This window comes from Lycorma delicatula, chromosome 1 (assembly GCF_047948215.1).
Source record: "Lycorma delicatula isolate Av1 chromosome 1, ASM4794821v1, whole genome shotgun sequence".
NCBI lineage: Eukaryota > Metazoa > Arthropoda > Insecta > Hemiptera > Fulgoridae > Lycorma > Lycorma delicatula.
Window position 1 is genome coordinate 171286128 of NC_134455.1, and position 20259 is coordinate 171306386.

Sequence of the window (20259 nt, forward strand, 5' to 3'; positions counted from 1 at the left end):
AGAAATATTGTAAAGATATTCATATCTTTCATATTATCCTTTTCTCTTTCAGTTTGGATATGTCGAGCTTTTCGATATTTCCACCTTCTGCCTTATAAACATTTTTCGTTCTTGAACGATAGAAAATTTATCTCTCTAGTTTCTTTCGCCTTCTACCTTTTATTTCTGTAGCTTCTCTGTAAAACTGTAACAGATTTTTTAACAAAATACCTTTCGTGATAATAAGTTAATTTAATTGAAAAAATAAATAGATAATAATTATTATTGTTATATTTGAAAAAATATCTTTTATCAATATTAAAGATAATTCAGTGTACCTGTTCATAACGATAATGCCTAGAAGAAAGTAACTCATTTTTTTAGTAATTTATTTTATTTAATTCTAACGCTTTCATGAGTTTAATTTCTGGAATATTTTAATTTAAATCATTATTACATCGGGATAATAAATGTTCCTTACTTGGAAAGTTACACAGATTTAGTAATACGTAGTTGAGAAGGGAAAATCATAGATGTAATCCCTTTTTTACTTAGGCCTATGATATTTCCCTAAACGTGCACGAATGCTCTTACAAAACGAAAGAAAAATATTAAGTCTTAAAAAACGTTAATATGTCAAAAAAAACCACTTGCTGTTATTTTTTGATTGTATTTATCAAATCGTGCTCTTAAAAAAAGACGCATTAAACAATAAATTTGTTTAAAGGTGCTGAACCTACTACAGGACACTCATATTTACGTAATACTTGTAGAAACCTCTATTTTTTGCCTGTAATCTTATAATAATAAGATTTTATAGTTTTTTACGATCCCATATCTGCAAATTTTCTGACCTTCCTATATCTTCTAACAAGATTTTAGATAAAATAAAAGAAATATATATATATATAAACGAAATAATCACTTTATTTGTTTGCATATGATAAAATTAATTATGCTTTTATTAACAATATATAATCCCTCAGAAATCATTTCGGTTCTAATCTCTTCAACTATAGGTATTACATAAAATCGATATTAATTCAAACTGGAGAGAGTTAAGTTTCTACTTTTGAGAAATAGAGGAAAGCAGATAGCCTTAAATTAATTAGTTTTTGTGTAATATAAACCTCTTTTTTGACCGGATTCATAATAAAATAAATCACAATAATACTTTACAATAACAAAATATAATAAATAATATTTTTTTTAATAATGTTAAATTGTAATTATGAAATAAAAACTAAAATGAACTTTGAAATTTTAACATTACTTGAGAGATACTGTTAGCATTCTCTCATTAATAGCTTCGAATTATAAAATCTGAAATCGTTGATGTATAAAAAATTATTACAGAAATTTATTACATTTATTAACCAAAGATATGATAAGTCATTTATGTAAATATTTTGAACCGACTGAAATAAAGAAATAATGTTAATGTTAATTGATAACCCATTTTTTCGCTCCCGTAATTTTGTAATAATCTTTTTTCTACATCAGCGTAAGAAAAAGAATAAAAATGTAGAAACGAGAATTGCCTCTCCGTCAGTAAAATTTTTTACGATTGTCCAAAAAATTTCTTCAAAAAAGTATTTTCCATAATGAAAAACATTTAAAGATTAATACCAGCAGGGTTAAAATGTTTACTTGACTTTGAAAACTGATTTTTTTTGTATTTATACAAGTAAAAGAATTATAATGAACTGTAAAAAAGTTTTGTATTTTTATTGTTTTCTGTTTTAAAATGCAGGTATAAGAGACTCTTTATTCCTAAAAAAATGTCTGAAAGTCTGTCCAAAAGAACCCGACTCACAAATATTATATCATTAGAGTTATTATTGTAATTATGCCAATTTACATATAAGCAACCCCTTTTATTATTCTATTCAGTAGTAAATAAACATTTAAAATGATATAAAATACAAATAAACATTAATTACGCTTCTCCTTTGTCAAAGCTTACAAACTTAACACTTTGGTCTTACTCTTTCCTACAGTATTAGAAAAATCTTTACATCTACTTACAACAGGTAGTAAAAATAAAAAGATTTCTATCTTAGTAAATTAGTAAAAAAAATTATTTCAATAAGAAAAATTACAAATTATTTTTCAGTAAGAAAAAATAATTAAAAGAAACAGTTTAAATCTATTAGCTTAGTTCGACGAAATTCATATAAATTCATCTCTAAAGAACAGCGCACCCTTGAGAGAAGTCAAATGTGTGTTTAACCTCTTTATTATAACAAACCTGACATCTATTATATATCTACTAGTATTATCAGAGTTGTGATACCGCAATCTGAAAATTTATTGAAACCGTCGCCCTTTTCAAACTGTCCAACAGCCGTTATATAGTTCTCAAATTCCCCGATAGAGAAGTCAATTCACAAACTTCAGCTTCGATATCAAACTGCGAATAACTTTTCCTGTAGTAATTCAAACTAAACCTTCAAAAGTTATGTAACTGGTCTGTAGGGATATCGCCGTATACATACCCTTGCTTGAGGATTTAAGATTTGTGTATTTTGTCTTTATTTATTATTTATTTTAACAATTTTTCTTGCTATATTTTACTCCTGTATACTCGTAAATATAATTGATCAGAATTAAAATAAAGATTCTGTAAGCTGTGAATAATTTTTTCCCCATAAAATTCTTATTTACAACAAATCCAAGGTTAACTATTATTTTTTTTTTATTTCTTGCGGAACACTTTTAATGTACATTTTTACTTTCCATATCTTTTCTAAATTCATTGTAATCTATATCAATATATAGAAAAAAAAAAGTTTTGATTGTCAATAAAAACACTACCTCTGGAATTCAAATACGTTTTATTTTTGAAAATAAACTTAAATACAATTTTTACATGGTCTCAAAAAAACCTTCGATAAAATGTTACTAATAATCTTAAATATATCTTAAATATTAATATTTAATAATAATAAAAAATTTTACAAAAACTCAAGTAGTGTTTGGCTCATTGATTCTTACGTAATTGTACCTAACATGTACACTCTCATATATATAATTCATTCTTCTCTTCTTTCATACCTTATCAATACAAATTCTTAAATATTTTTTGAATTTGTATTGACTTCTAGGAATTTGTATTGATGAGGAACGAAATATGAATGATTTATATACTGCATATTCATTGAGTGTACGTGTTAGGTAAACATTATTAACTTAGTAGTTAAATTTAACCTGATGTGAAATAAAAATCACTTCGAAAAATTAGATAGCCATTTTCAAAACTTAAAACGAAGATATGATCTCATTAAAAAAAAATTGAAGACTATATTTTTACACATTAGCATGCCAATCTCACTAAAGTCCAATTGGTATTCAGTGATACAAGTAATCTAAAACAAAAACAAAAAAAAACAAGAAACTAGAAAAAAATATATTTATAGATATATTAACTTAAAACGGTTCTGCGTCCAATATATAAAAAAAATATTTATATTACAAATAAAGGTACTGTTCATTTTTTCCCTAGTAACAGTGATGTAGAATCACTTATAAACAGTTTTTCCGTTTTTTTAAAAACCTCTGAGACGTTTATAATACTTAAAATACCCATTCATTTTTATAATACTTATGTTAAAGTAATAATGAGTAAATATATATAATTTACCTGTTTAAAATATTACAAGTAATTACATCATCTTTCGAAAGGATATAAACACTTTTCTATGGATATAATATTTGAATGGGTATTACTTTCTTATTCACCAATGTAAATTTTATTTTCTACAACTATACGTAAAGCATATGTAGAAATCTTGTAGCATATTTTGATAACTACACGTCTTATCATTTCTCAGATGTTCTGAAGTGTATGGTCTATCGATCAATTTCTTTGAAGTGCTCTTGAAAATGTAATATTTTTCTGGTATAAAGACTTTAATGAGTATTCATCTAAAAAAAGGATTCGAATACATTGGTAGGAAATAATTACATGAATTATTTAAACCACTATATTTCTGGAATGATATTTAATTATATTAATTTATTTGGATGGAAGCCATTTATTTTCTCGTTTACGTTAATTTCTCTTATTGTTTGTATTATCTACCTATATCTCTATCTATATATATATATATATATATATATATACACACATACAAAGTTTATTTTTGTTCGCTTCATCTAGTTACAGTACTTTTGTTTATATTATGACTTTGATTAGAAGAGTTCCCTCTGCTCCTATTCTGTTTACTGTCTTTTTTCTTTGCATGAATTGTTTCCACGGTAAAGTACTTTTACCATTTTTAATTGTGAATGATGAAATTTCCTCACTCATTTATTATTGTTCCCATTACCTCTGTTATTGTTTGATAGTTACATGTTGCTCTGAGCTATGGGTTTTTCTCTTGTTCTTTTATTTCAATAATATATATATATATACAATACACACGAATATTTATTTATTTTATTATTTAGTTAAATTTCTTTGAACTATTGTGGTTTTAAGGCAGTGTATTGCTCACATCTTTTATATTGAGACAGTAATAATTGAAGCTATTCCCTTTTTCAAGGAACAAACACATTTTGTGTTTTCTGTTTTGAATGGAAAATCATTATGCAAAGTATTATGAACCTTCATTTTTCTTAGTAAGACGATCAAATATCTACAAACCTCTTCATGTTGTTATTAGGTCTTATATCGTTGACAACAATGTTTTTTCCTCTTTTACTCGTTATTCATGGCTTTATCACTGTTTATATAAATTTATGTTAACATAAATCCATTTATCTCCTTTCTCATAAGGAAGAAATGGAAAAAAACAGACTTCTACTAAAAATCAAATCTAGGAGCAGTTGAGATAGAATCTGGAATGATGGCAGCATATACAAAGTATCCTAGGAGGTTTTGGTCGAACTTAATGTACTAATTTCGGACATGAAAATAAAACAAATTTCGTGTGAACAAATGCCCTATCTATAAAAAAATAGACATCATATAGATGTTATAGCTTCATCTCCCACTGTCCGCCATTTTTTTTTCAATAAAATTTAAATATTAAGAATAGATAGAAATATTTTGATGTACATTTAACCGACATCTTCTATAAAATAAATAAATTTGGAACATTTACCTTTGAAAATTTCAAAACGGTTGCCATTAAAAATTTAAATATTAAGAATAGATAGAAATATTTTGATGTACATTTAACCGACATCTTCTATAAAATAAATAAATTTGGAACATTTACCTTTAAAAATTTCAAAACGGTTGCCATTAAACCTTTTAACCATTAAAAGCTCTATAATTATTAGTCTCCTCGAATGGTGCTTTTTAAAAATATTATCCCTTGAACAAAATGAGATGTCATTTATTTAATCGGAGATATCGCTGATATTTCCGATATCAGCTGAAGTTAAATTGAGAAATCGCTGAAATTGTTAAAGCAGTTAAGAGACAATTTTGTGCTTATTTTCACTTCCTTCACTAATTGAATTAAAAATAATTTTTATTACTAGTACGTTTCAATGAACATTTTTTTTTATTTTGGCAATAATTAACATTTTTTAACCACCCAAAGGAAGCAAACAAGTTTAATTTTCCATTCATCAAAGGATCATTCCGTGTTTTTTAAATCTAAACCGTAAAAATTCATGTAATATGAATTGATTCACCCATCTTGTCTCTATCGTTGTGTTTCAATTAATTTATTTTTTAACATCGATAGCTTTTCATTTTCTTACACACTTCAAAATACTACGAGATTTAAATTTCTTTGATAAATTTACTTGAATGAAACTGTACCTACTAACTTCTTAATCAGTAAAAAAAATTTAATTTGCTTTATGTGAATTTAGTCCGGAATGTTTAAAAAATTACAAATTACGTATCATGACGGAAATTGTAAAAACAACACAATTTCTCTTAGAAAATTATAATGAATAATTACACAAAATATCTGGCCTGAAGTTTGAAGGGTGTTTATAGAAACTTATTTTTATAAACATCATTCATCATTGAAAAAATGTTTTATTAGTTCATGTGTATGTTGTTTTCAGGTACCAGTTAAAAGTTATGGTAGCTTGTTACAATATAAAATATTTCTGAATTTTTTAAGCTAAACGAGAACTCCTGTCTGAGAACTCTCTAACAGATAAATTTACTAATTATAAATTTTCCAGTATTATTTAATGATATATTTTTCACTTGGTTTCTAAAAAGAATTCTGAAATTGTGATTAACAGTTACAAAAAAAAATATATAAAATTTAATTAATGTTATGTCTTTTGTTAGATTTAATTCATTAATTTATGATAAATTAAAAATTTGTTTGATTAAAAAATCTGTCAGAAACAGAAAATTAGAACCAAGACGAAATTCTTGAAAGATTTATATTAATGAATAAACTATCAATAATAGCAAAACGATTCAAACCAGTAGGGAGATGGAAGTTAAATTGACCACAAAAGACATCAGAAATATATTTTTAAATCAGAACAGACATATAGCTAATGATTTTGAAGAGAAAAATAAGGGATAATTTTTATTATCCCTGTGCATTTACTTTTCTTTTTATTTATTTTTTTATAAATAGGTGTTAAGTCGATGTAAATATTCGAAAAAATAAGAAATATTACAATCGATGAGCTTAAATTATTTGAAAAGTAATTCACGATTAAATAATATAGAACTGAGATATTAATATGCATCTAGAAGTAAAAATATTGAAGAGTATGACCTGATTAAGTGAAGTGACAAGCGTTAGCAGGCAATTAGAGTTAAGGAATTAAGTAGAAGGATTACTTTATATACTTAGATTACTTGAAAGTATTAATTAGGGAAGACCACCTGAAAGTGGATATATAGCTACATTTACACAAAGTATTTATTTGTTTAAATACAGAGAAATTACTTTAATTTCGTCATCCAATTTTGTTCTTCTGTTGCTGCAAAAAGAAAAATAGTTTTTTGTTTTAAATTACAAAAAAAAGTGTCAAATTAATATAAAATATACATGACATTTAATCGCAAATTTTCTGTGTTTTGCGTTAATACAATGATACAATATTGGTAGCCAAGTATACAAGGTCCTGTATATATATCCGTATCTTTTCCTCTTTTTTATCCGTTAAAATGTGTTCTGGATCTCAAATTTTTTGAACATACGGAAAGCTAGATCATGGATAAGCTGATTTTGATTGATAAAAATCTCTCTTAAAAAAGATACGCGTGCAGATCACACGGTATTGATTACGTAGTGTATTTGTACGTATAAGGATAAGACCTAAGATCAGCAGAATATAAACTACACATCAAGTAAAACAGTCTAGGAAGCTTAAATCTACAAGAGTGATTTCCAGAATGGATGCTGTTGTATGAGCTAGATGATAGAAGGAGAACATTGTATACAAGGGGGTGTGTTTAAATATACAACACGAGTATAAATATTTGAAATTCATTAATCTTAATCCAATGGAACGATGCTTTAAAAAAAAAATTATACTTCAGGAATTTTAATAAACAAATTAACAAAGTAATGAAATGAAAAACAATCTTATTGTTGAGATTCAAACATTTATACTATATAGTACGTACACAAAACTTATCTTTAACCTTTTACAATTTATAAAAAAAATTAATAATTAAAACACGATAAAATAGTTATCTAAAATGCTTGATTAAATACATAAAATTTAATAAACTTACTTAAATTGGTCCAGATGTCATTTCCCATTAAAATGTGAATCATTCAAAAATATACCTAAACTAATACTAGTTTTTAGTATTGTTATATTCTCCTTTGTTTTAAAATTACTATACAAGCACATTGTTCACTTAAAAAAGCAATTAGTCTACTTCATTGTTTCACACATGAATTTATATCGTTTTAAAAATTTTTACTTTTACCATAACACTCAAAATTTCGTCCTAATTCATGACTGCGTGGTGATTAGTCACAACTGACTGCTATTTAATGTTACTGATAAATATATATCGTAACGTTGTAAATCGTTGAAGAAATAATTTTAATTTTTAAGGGATAATTTTATTTTCATCTTTTCCACAGAAATTAGCTTGTTTTATTCACTAACCTTTTCTATGTAAACTTTTAAACTTACTGAATTCCAGTTAAAAATTTTTGCGATGATTTCGAAAACAGTCACCTGAAAAGTATTCAATAGAAAAAAAAAACCGTCCCCAGGGGATCACCGGCTAACGACGACTCTGCGGAGTCCCCGCCGCCCACTCGCTAAAGCTGGCCGCCCACAACCGACCGGTATCGGTCGCTCCGCCTCAGTTCAACTGCAGTCTTCCAGCCTGGCTGCCCCTCTCCACTGCTGCCTTGTTTTGAATTATGGCTGACACCGTAGTCGTTACTTTCGTCCAAGTATCTCTGTCACCCAACATCACACTTATGACATTACTTACATTTACTGTTGTTAGTAGGTAGACACCTACTGTTATGTTGTCTGTTGTGACCTTAAATTGAGCGTAACTTAGGAAAGACTAAAACAATCTTCATCAAATTTTTACACGTACAACTTCAGATACATTACTACAGCGTATCCCGATTTTATTGGAATTGATTCAGTAATTTTGGAGATTTTCGAGTGAAAAATCTTTATATATATATATATATATATTTCTTGTGTGCGTGTGTATGTCACCGAACTCCTCCTAAACGGCTGGACCGATTTTGATGAAATTTTTTGTGTGTGTTCAAGGGGATTCGAGGATGGTTTAGATTCACAATTTGATCCACTGGAAAATGTTTTTTTGATTAATTTTTTATTTATAAGTAGTTGTTGTTTTTGGAATGTTTTACATTTGATCCGGCAGACTGCGCTACCATCGCAGTATCGAATATTCAATAATATTCTATTTTAATTTTTGTTCGTCCCGACAGTTGGTGCTGCGATCAAATTGAGAAAAATATTTCGTAATTTTGTGTTATTATTGTGTTACAAAAAATCGTGTGCTAATTAAAATATTACTTGAAAATGTAATTAGTATTTGAAGAGTTTTGAAGTGTGCATAAAAAACTATACATTTTGCGAATTTAGTGCGGAATCAAAGTGAGTTTATTTCATATAATTTTTTATCAAATTTACACGTGCGTTGATTAACAACCACCCTAACCTAAAAATTTATTTGTGTAGCTAATTGATTTCATAACGAATTTTTTCAATTGTTTTTATTAAAAATTATTCCTTTTTGAAAATATTAAATAAAAAAAGCAAAAAAATATAAAATTACACGTTTTTTATCTAAAATTTGGTACAATAAATCTTTTCAGTTAATTAATTAAAATTTAATCTTTAATAAGTTACTCACATTCGTTGTGTATTATTTTACAGCATTTTATTTTTACAGAAAAATGCCACGTCTTCGTGGAAGAGCAAGAAATATTGGTCGACGTACTCAGAACGCGCAATTGGTCCATGATCGTCGATTAAATAAAACAGTAGAAGAACACTCGACGGATAATGTAAATTTAAGAGATCAAGTTGCATGTACACTTGCAAATGAAAATTCAGGGCAACGCACTCAACGTCTTAATGTGCTAATACATTAAGACAACGAGAGGCACGTCAACGAGCGACCAAGGCACGTAGAGAATGTAACCAACGGCGAGTGCAAGATAATCGAGCATTGGCACGAGCATCACTTAATCGTCTCGCGTTTGAATATGATCTTGAAATAGACTGACTATTCGTCACATTCATTAATGACGATCGGTAGTATGGACAAAGAGTGTCAACATTGTCATGCTTTCAAGTACAAAGTGAATCAGCTGGTTTATGTTGCGCATCTGGAAAAATTTCCCTGCCACCGCTAAATTCACCACCGGAACCTTTGAAAACACTATTAGCCGGAACCACATCTCAATCAAAATTGTTTTTGCGGAAAATTCGTAAATTCAATTCTTGCTTCCAAATGACATCATTTGGAGCAACAAATATAAAGACTCAATGAGTGAGGATATTTTGCTCGGATAAGAATTACTAATCAAAATCTTAATATTGAATTCTCCGCAGAATTATATAACGAGTCATTAATAATGATTGAGGATATTTGTATTCTTATTTCGAACATGCCGCTCATCCATTTCGGCATGCCAGCGCCGAACCGCCCAGCAGTAGATATCATCAACAGCGATGTTCAACGTGAACACCAATTCGATAAGACTTCTTTGGCTACTTTTGTTACTAATAATGAACAATTGCTTACTGCTGAGCAACGAAATGTATATGCTCAAATTAACGTATCAATTGCAGCACATCAAGGTGGATTCTTTTTTTTTGGACGCACCAGGTGGCACTGGTAAAACATTCCTCATCTCACTGATACTTGCACGCATTCGATCACAAAATCATATTTCATTGGCTATTGCTTCATCGGGCATTGCAGCAACGTTACTTGATGGTGGACGGACTGCGGATTCAGCACTTAAATTACCTTTGAATGTTCATACAAATCCCGAAGCAATGTGTAACATAAAGAAGCATTCAGGTACGGCTAAAGTTTTGAGAAAATGCAAAATTATTATCTGGGATGAATGTACAATGGCCCACAAGCATTTGCTTGAAGCTCTCGACAGGTCCCTGAAATATATCAAAAATAATACTAGGCTTTTCGGTGGTGCTCTACTGCTGCTGTCCGGTGATTTCAGACAAACATTACCAGTCATTCCACGTGCGACATATGCGGACAAAACGTCCGCATATGTCTTTGAAATTCTTTCAAACGCATGTTTGAAAGAATCTTATCTATGGCGAAGTGTCAGTAAATTATGTCTTACTATTAATATGCGCGTTCAACTTCAAAATGATCCATTAGCGTCAGGATTCTCTGAACAATTGTTAGTAGACATTGGCAATGGTAAAATTCAATTGTATGAAGATACACAATATATTCGACTTCCAGAGAATTTTTGCAACATGGTAGCTACCAAAGATGAGTTAATAAAAAGTATCTTTCCAGATTTGAGACATAATTATACTAATCATGGATGGCTACGAGAGCGAGCTATTTTAGCCGTAAAAAATTTAGATGTTGACGCCATCAATTTTAAAATACAACAGTCATTACCTGCTAATGAAATTACATTCAAATCGATTGACACTGTTGTTGATCCTAACGAAGTCGTCAACTATCCTGTAGAGTTTTTAAATTCGCTAGATTTACCTGGAATGCCACCACATAATTTGCGATTGAAGATTGGCTCACCTATAATTTTGCTTCGAAATTTAAATATCCCGAAGTTGTGTAATGGCACGCGATTAGTTATAAAAAAAATCATGGGCAACTTTCTTGAATCCACTTTTTGAGCGGAAAATTCCAAGGTGAAGTTGTACTTCTACCACGGATTCCAATGATTCCTTCAGATTCACCTATACCATTCAAACGTTTGCAATTTCCAATCCGCTTGGCATTTGCTATGACTATAAATAAGTCACAAGACCAAACAATGACGTTAGACATTGTAATAACTTTTTAATAATAAGTTTCATCAAAACGGTCCAGATTGTTACAGCTTATTCAAAAAAGTTTGAAATTTTCGAATTAAAGACGTGTGTACAGGACAACGTCTGTCGGGTTCCTAGTTATATATATATATTTAGGTGAATGATATTTTCGTACTTATCGTACCTCAAAACGAAAAAAAAAATCAATTTTACTCCCCAATTCCGCCGTGCGACCGAAAGTAATTATGTCATTTTCTTCAAAAAGTCGGTAAAAACAAAACATTCTCACTATCAGTTATTTTCGGTTTCATGAATTGCTGTAAATCTGTTATCTTGAATTTTGTTTGTTGGTAATATGCATTCCAAAATGATGAATCTTATAAAGATTATTTCATTATGAATTAGATGAAGCTTCAGTAAAAAATTTCAAAGTTTCTAATAAAATTTGCTGAGAAATTTATGGGTCTAACTTTTCAATATTTTGATAAAATATACTCGGTGAGTAAGTTAAAAAGCTTTCCACGGCAAACAAGGGGAATGCCTCCTCATCTTCATTAAAACTAGTTTAGTTATTAGTAATTTTATATAAATAGATATTAATATGATAAAAAAGTTATCTCCTAACTACCAATTCTGTTAAGGCAAATATTCAGAAGAAAACATAGTCATAGCGATGAAAATAATAGTAGTGTCAACGTTTTTATAAATGTTTTGAAAGTTACTATTTGTTTTGGATTTCCAATATATTGTGTAACAAGGAAAGCACTGCTATTACACATTTTGAGACAATTAAATAAGAAGGATTTTGGGACCTGTTGGTGGCTCATCCTCATTCGATCAATTTTGATATTCAACTTTGTAGGAAATTGTTTTAATAATTTTAACCGTACTTATGCAGTTTTGTTAACCTTTCCTTGCGGATATGATACAAGGGCACAGTTTAGAAAATATAATCACAAAAAAAGAAAGAAATCGAGTACTCGCCTAGTAATACATATTTAAAAATTATTATACATTGCAAACAAGAATATTCAGTTATCACCAAATATTAGTAGATTATAATCCCAATTTAAAAATTGAGAAATAAAATACGTGAGTGTTTATAATTAAGTTTTCTCCAAATTGGAATTTTTCTAGCGTCAAATGATGGACTTAAGATTATAAACATAATTTACTTTTTTAGTCGGAGGAGGGGAACCTAGGCATCATGTAGTCTCTTACCCATAGTATTGTGAGACCCTTGTGAAACCCACTAAAACCCCTCCTACTCTTCAACATGGGACGCCAGGCCTACCTTATGGTACTATCTCAGCACCATGTGCCTTGTCTCCATCCGCACCTCCATGATTGGTCCCACGCCTCAAACTCGATTTTTTAACTTTTGCCCCAAGGGAGATAGTTATTAATCCCTTTACATCTTCCGCCAGCTTAGTTCGGATGATCCTATCCAACATCGTGGACACCGCGTGCCATGATCGTTCGGTCCGTGCATAGCCTCTATGATGTTCTTAGGGATAAGCACACCCAACACTTTCCGGCATGATTCCCTAAGTTGCAGGAACTGATCGAACACGAACACCGTTTGCTTTGCGGTGTCCTCTCCGCAATTATCGCATTCCACAGAGGGTCTCAGCGCACAGATTTGCCTTGAAACATTCGTGACCTTTAAGAGAATAGGTCAACTTGTACCCTAGTTCCCCGGGTTATCGACAAAGCCATCTCTGGATATCCGAGATCCATCTGCCTTTCGTCGACTGATAACATCTATCCTGTCACCTGCGGACAAGCGATGCCTTCCCGTCTTTCTTACCCACCCACCTGTGTACATTATCCCTCCTCCAAACGAGGAGATACAGGGGCGCAAGTCCGGCCAATTCGCCAGCGGTATTGCCTGAGGAGATCCTGTACCCACAGCATACTCGAAGGGAGACCGCCTTCTGTACCCGGTTAAGAATTGCACAGGATCTTCCCCTCTCCTGCATGATATACCGGACTGTGGAAGTGCTCCATACAGTGATTTCGAGTGCATCACCTTTGACAAGACACTCTGCTTCGAAGTGCTGGAAATCCCGAAGATGGTCATCATCCGACTGATAGCGGTAGCCATTTTCTCGGCTTTGACCGACAATTTCCTACGTGCTTCTGGAACGTGGGATTTTTGTCTATCAACAACATCTCGGTTTATTTCATTGTGTTGGTAGGTAAAGTTAATTTTATCTATAAAATTACCGGTTGCCGGTTACCAGTAAAACTAATTTTAGACGGATGATAAAAACAGCACGTAAAATATTTCAACAACTTTAAGATTTAAGTGAAAGCTTGTTGAGTATTACTGAATAGATTTCAAGTAATTAATTTTTTTCCTTTTCTTAAATATACTGAAACTGAATTCTTCCAAACAGGATGATTAATAATTTAGGTTGTTGTAATGTGAATATCAATATTCGCTGAATAAATCGATGAGAGAAATATTATTTTGTTTACTTTCAACTCTCACCTCTTCATCTAAAACTTAATTCGATGACCTGTATCTAATCTTCTCAGAAGAATTATATTTATAAAAATTATAGTTTTCTTTGAATATTTATTATGGTTTACTTACAACCAAAATCAATAATGAGATATATCTTCTGAAATTTAACTGAATTCCTGTTATTAAATCTTTAAAATTTACAGTAAAGATAATTCAACATAAATATAATTTTATAATAAATTTTTTATATAAATTTTTAAACTCAATATTTATGTTGCTGGAAATGAATATTTATTTACTAAAAAATTCAGTTTTATTATGAAAGCAAACGTAGAAAATAAAAAAAATATATATATATTTAATAACATTTAAGTATTCGTTAAACTATACGATTTGATACACTGATCGTGTTTACACCATCGGTATATTTTCAGTAAATTTCTGACATTATCACAAACGCAAAAAAGTACAAGTTAAGAGTCATTTTGAAGAATTCAGATGTTCAAAATAACAGATAGGATATACTTGCCAGATTTTAAAGTTTGAACCAAATAGAAACAAAAAAAAAAGTCGTTTAAATCAAATTGTATAACATCTATTTTTAATTGTAAAAGAACTATTCGGAATTTAGTACACGAAGATTTTATTTGCCTGCGATAAAAATTACAAGAAAATCCAACTTTGTATTAAAAATAATGGGAAAAAGTTAGTGATTGGAAATGTGTGTGTACATAGTTACATTTCATTGCATTTCAGGAAGATTTTCAACAAAATCTTGAATTTATTCTGACAGCTAAATGAAAAATATTGATCGTAAATTAAAAAAAAAAAACATCGCATCAGAAAATGTGGGGATATGAGGAGCATTTTTGTGGGGTTTGACCTTATAACTTTCTTTAGTTAGAGTTTTTTTGTTTATAAAAATAAAATTATATTACAAATTCAAAATTTGTATATTTATTTACCATATTTTTAAATTAAATTTTGTGTACCGGGTTTTAACCGTAGTAATATATGGGATGTTATAACATTCTAATATAAAAATTCAATGCTTTACTTTACCCATTGTTTTATGCAATAACATTTTTAGTATATAGTTAATATTTTCAACAGAATCTGTATGACTATTTTTGTTTATAATAAATTAATAATAAATCTCTTTTATAAAGAAAGAATCAGTGTAGAATATTTTTTTAAATGTGTAATTTAAGCGTCCCAATCAAAATGTTATCACACTGACAATTATCAAAGTTATAAAAATGACAATCACTCCCTTAAGTAGCATAGCCCTTCCAATGTCAATAAGCGTTCTACTCTTGGCTTATAAGGCAAAGCGAGGAATAACGTGATTTCTCGTTTTCTCTACAGAGCCAAACGAAGTATTATCGCCTACAACTTACCACCCGACCGAAATGCAGTTGATATTCATCATTAGAAGGACCTTTCTTTAAAAAACTAAACAATTTGAGTGAAAAAACTACAAATGCTAACATTTTTCTAAAAGTGGTAGGGTTAAAATATAAGTTCTTTAAAATCCCTTTACAAAAATTGATTAACATACTGTCAGATTTTACATATACATTTCATCAGAAAAGTATTTTAGTAAATAACATTAAAATACAAAATTGAAAACTTTATGCTATTACCTAACTGAAAAGTTTAAAACAGAATCAACGGAAAGTATAAAATGAGATTGGAAAGAAAACGTACAAACAAATAAAGTCAAGTAACTAACATAATTATGGCAGTAAATTAATTTAGTGAGTGTTTTAATTTACTTATTGCTTTGCTTGTATTAAAAACTCCTGATTAGGTTTAAGTTTTTTTTTATTACCTATTTTATTTGCTGATTTTGCAAAAAGCAGTGTTCTTTGACAGTTTATGTTTATCATAGTGAAAACAACTCCATTTGACAGTAATGGGTTATGAAGATTAACCTGACCTAAATAATATTTTCATAACTTACATCAATTTCTTCAGATAATCAATTTCATTTTTTTAACGATAATTAATGATGTTATTGAAATCGGAAACTTTTCAAATACATTCATTTACATATTAATAAAATAGTTCTAAATGAATAGGCATTTCTTATTATGGATGTTTAATTAATTTATTTTTTTTATGGTCCGAAAGAGAGATTTTAATGAACTATATTTGTAGTTGCTGTTGCTATAAAATCAACAAATGCATCAGGATTTTCTTATAACTTACTCAAGAACGACTTGCTTTGTTAAAAGAGCTTTATCAAATAAAGTTCTCTTGAAACACTTAATCCCTCCGTAAACAGTCGACCGTACTCAGTTCAGTGCTTAACAAAGAAGTACTTGGCTTCGTAACCTCAAAAGGAAATATTTGCCTCCTTTTTCCTTAAAAAGAGTTTTAATTATTATTATTTTTTATTAAAGAATCTTAATTTTTATTATGCGTTATTTAGTATAGTGCAATTAGTACAGTACATAGAGTTATGGTGTAAAACGGAATAATTAGGGATACAATGAAACTTTTCAAAAATATTTGTTTTTGGAATGTAATCTAAGTGACTCTGAAGAATACCAAATACCGAAGGGAGGGTTTATTAAGGACTGAACGGTGAAGATAAACATTTGTTCTGAATAATTCAAAAACTGTACATCATAAATACTATTTTTTCCGAAAAATTAGATCAAATTTTCTTCAAAACCTTTGTAGGAGCGAATTTGTGTGACTAAAACTTTACTCAAATTCTTTTTAACAAAATTTCGAATCAAAGAATGTTTCAAATAAAAATTGGGTTGACTTCTAATTTTCGACAATTTAGTTTTTTCTTCCACTCTGTACGATGAACAATTTATCCGAGTTATGATAGTTGAAATGAAACAAAATTTTTCATTTCTTTCTTTGTAAATAAATATAATTAGCATTCTATTTTCTAAAAAAAAATAATTAAATATCAATAAATATTTAAATTGAAAGTTTTTTGGTATTTAATTCCTTTCAATTTGCACCATTCTTGACTTTCTACCTTTAAAATTTGACAGATACAGTGGTTAAAAAAATCTTTTGTTCAAAAAAAAAAACTCTTGCGCAGTTCTGTGCAAGAATACCCAACTTTTCGTTAATTTAATTTGGTTTAATATTGATAACAATAGATAGCGCAAATAAAGAAATGTCAACTTCCCAACTTGCAGTATTATAACGAACCACGCTTCTAACTTGCCCCGCTCAAATTTTTTCGACCTTAAATTGAGGGTAACTCAAGACGACTCAGCCAATTTTCATACGTGCAACTTCAGGTCTCCACCACTACAGAATATCTACATTTCAGTGAAATTGAACTAGTAGTTTTGTAAATTTTCTAACCACAAAATTTTATAATAAGCCTTTTGTTTATAAATATATTAGGAAATCCCAATTTAAGTGAATGGTATTTTCTTCCTCCTCATACCTAAACGTAAAGAGTATTCAGTTTCACTCCCCACTACCACCATGATACGAAAGTAATATCGTAATTTTCTTCGAAAAAGTAAAAAAAAAATTAATAAATAAAAATACAATTAATGATATTTTCTAAGAAGAATTTAATTTTTAAAAATACTGTTCTTCATATAGACTATATTGGTTATTTATCTTTCCATTCATAAGAAGATTTAACTGTCATGAGAACTAATCGGTTTTGTGAGTGGAATATTTTACAAAGCATTTTTTATAACTGGTGGTTGAAAAGTTAACTACGAACTCATTGCAAAACGTCAGCTTAATAGAAAGTGGAGATGAGAGATAAGTAATGAGTAAATGTGAAATTGGTATTTCTCGTTATTATAGTTTACAGATTTACAACCAAAACCTTTTTAAACCGTAAAGGATCAAAAAAAGTTACGTGCTTTATATTTTTATAAATATCCATTAATTAATAAACATCTATATATTTCGTATAAGATAGTAATAAATAAAAAAAAAGAAGACAAAATTATAAAATATGTTACATCTATCATAATGAAATTGAAATCTATCATTATATAGTTGAAAGTTGCTACACAATTTAATTGCAAAAATTCCATTTGCCAGTTAATGTTAACTGAAATAAAATAAAATGAAAAAAGTCTGCTTTCGGGTTAAATAGGAAACGAAAGAATTAAAATTACTCATTAATACAGTTCACCGACTACTTTCCCAGTTAAAGTTGAGTGGTTTTAAAATTACTTATAAAGTGACTAGGACCGAAGGTAAACTGCTACAAAACTTTATTATTAGAATCCATTCGGAAGATACTGTGACAAGTTAGTTAGACATTTTTATTATTAGTTAAGGAAAGATGGAGAAAAATCCCTAATTTATCATATCTCGAGAATTCGAGGTATGAAAATATCCAAAGATAATTATAAAACTATATCTGATAAATGTTGTGTACCTCCATTCTCAATAGGAAAACTATTTGATTTTATACTTAAAACTAAGATTTTAGTATACTGTAATCCAGTATAAGGAGGTATAATCTCGTCTTTGGAGAACAAAAACTTTTTTTAAATACTCTTAAAAGAATAAAAAGATTGGATACATATATTAATGAATGTTAGGTTAATATTGTTGTTGGAGAAAATGCAAAAGATAAAACCTGTGTAAATACCCCACAAATATAGTTTATACGAAACAGTAGTAAGGATGTATCACTAATTGATTAATTTACCTTTACAGTATTATTAATATTTAATTTTGTAAAATTTATTATTCTTAGATGCTTTTTATTCGTATACACCTGAAGGAGAGTTAAATGTTTTAATGTTTTAATTTTATTTTCATCTGTGTGTATGTTTTATTCTGCTTAAACTCATGGGCTATACCGGTAATTTTTTTTCATGATATACGTTTTAATCAGTTCTTCTTAATCATAAAAATGACTACGACAAACGATGATTTGGGTAAAATAAAAGGCACTAAGAGGCAAAATGCAAGAGGACAAATTATAATTGATTAAGTTTCACCGTATAAGGTTGCTTGAAAAGTTTAAAACCAGATTTAAGTCTATATAATTGCCGGCTTCGTAAGTTAAACATTATTCATGAAAAATGTTAGAAAAGGTGAACGTTTAACTAATCTATCAAAATAACTATGAAAATAATAGCAAGTAATTATAAAATAGAATAATTATAAAAAAAATATTAATAAATAGTTAAAAGTGTGCTTAAATTAAGTCAATGGAAATTCTTCAAAGAAATTAGTTCTGCAAAAAATTGCAAAAAGAGACCACGTGATACAGAAATAATATTGTTTTATTTTTTTCAGAATAGAAATAAATTGATTTATCTTTCGATTAACTTTTTTAAATAATTTAGATTAAGTCAATCATTTCAATAAGTTCCAATTTTTTAACTTCCTATTTCTCTGAAATTTAGAAGTATCAAAATGGAAAATATTTATTATTACAATTTCATTGGTTGTACAACATGAAAAAACTCATACAAACAAGGACAATAAATATGATGGATATTTTCAACAGTAATATAACAGTAAAAATAAAAAACGTTAAAAAAATATTATTTTTATTTAATTTAATTCCTGGGATTTAAAGCGCATTCTATATTACTGAAATTATATTCAAAAAATTAAAATTTTGTTAAATAACAGGCGTCTTGTTAAACTGAGGAGTTACAAGTTATAGTATACATAATATGAGTAAAATAAGTAAAATACAATTAATATGAAGTAAAATAAGGAATACAAGTAAAATAAGTAGAATTGTGTAGATGTTAGAAAATTTATTATACAAATAATACCTACTACGATAAGGTTTTATTGTCACGGCTGTTGTTGCATTTAACAAATAAGTTGATATTTGGCGCGCGTTTTAAAATTTATTTATTTCTTGATCGTGCATCATGAATTTAAATCTCATGTTATACTACTCAAAAATAATGAAAGAAGTGCGCTGCAATTTATTTACAGCTCTGCAGTAACAAAAGTTTCACATAAAAATTCTAAGTTCAAAAGATGTAAATGAGAAAAATACTGTAATTTTAAAGTAGGTCAATAAAGAATCCAAAAAATAGCCGTCATTTATTTAAATTACTGTGGAAGAGTAGAAAAAGGGAAAGATTTTGGCAGAAATGTCACGACTTATTGTACAGTAAAAAATAATATCCATTATCCTCAATATTCTTTATATTACATCTGACACTTATTCTAGATCACATCATATTTCTTTAATGAACTATAAACCAAGTCGTCAGGAAACCAGCAAACTTCTTTGTTTCTTTTTTCCTATTAAAGAAAGATACAAACATTTTTCTCTTTTTAATTTTTTTTTTAACTTCCAAACAAATATAAAATAATGAAAAACGTTTTTAGTGATGTTAATGAAACTATCCCATTATTTATTCCTTTTT

At 28.7% G+C, this 20259-nt stretch overlaps 1 protein-coding gene across 1 annotated transcript; it reads left to right on the forward strand.

Moving 5' to 3' along the window:
* The first annotated feature begins 10200 nt into the window (after window positions 1-10200).
* LOC142317707 (uncharacterized) lies at window positions 10201-11286 on the forward strand. Its single transcript, XM_075354254.1, has one exon. It carries the CDS (start codon window positions 10201-10203, stop codon window positions 11284-11286), a length of 1086 nt encoding a protein of 361 aa, XP_075210369.1.
* Window positions 11287-20259: the final 8973 nt, after the last annotated feature.

Coding starts and splice junctions, on each gene's coding strand:
- LOC142317707 (XM_075354254.1), top strand. CDS start 10,201: ATGTATATGCTCAAATTAACGTATCAATTGCAGCACATCAAGGTGGAT.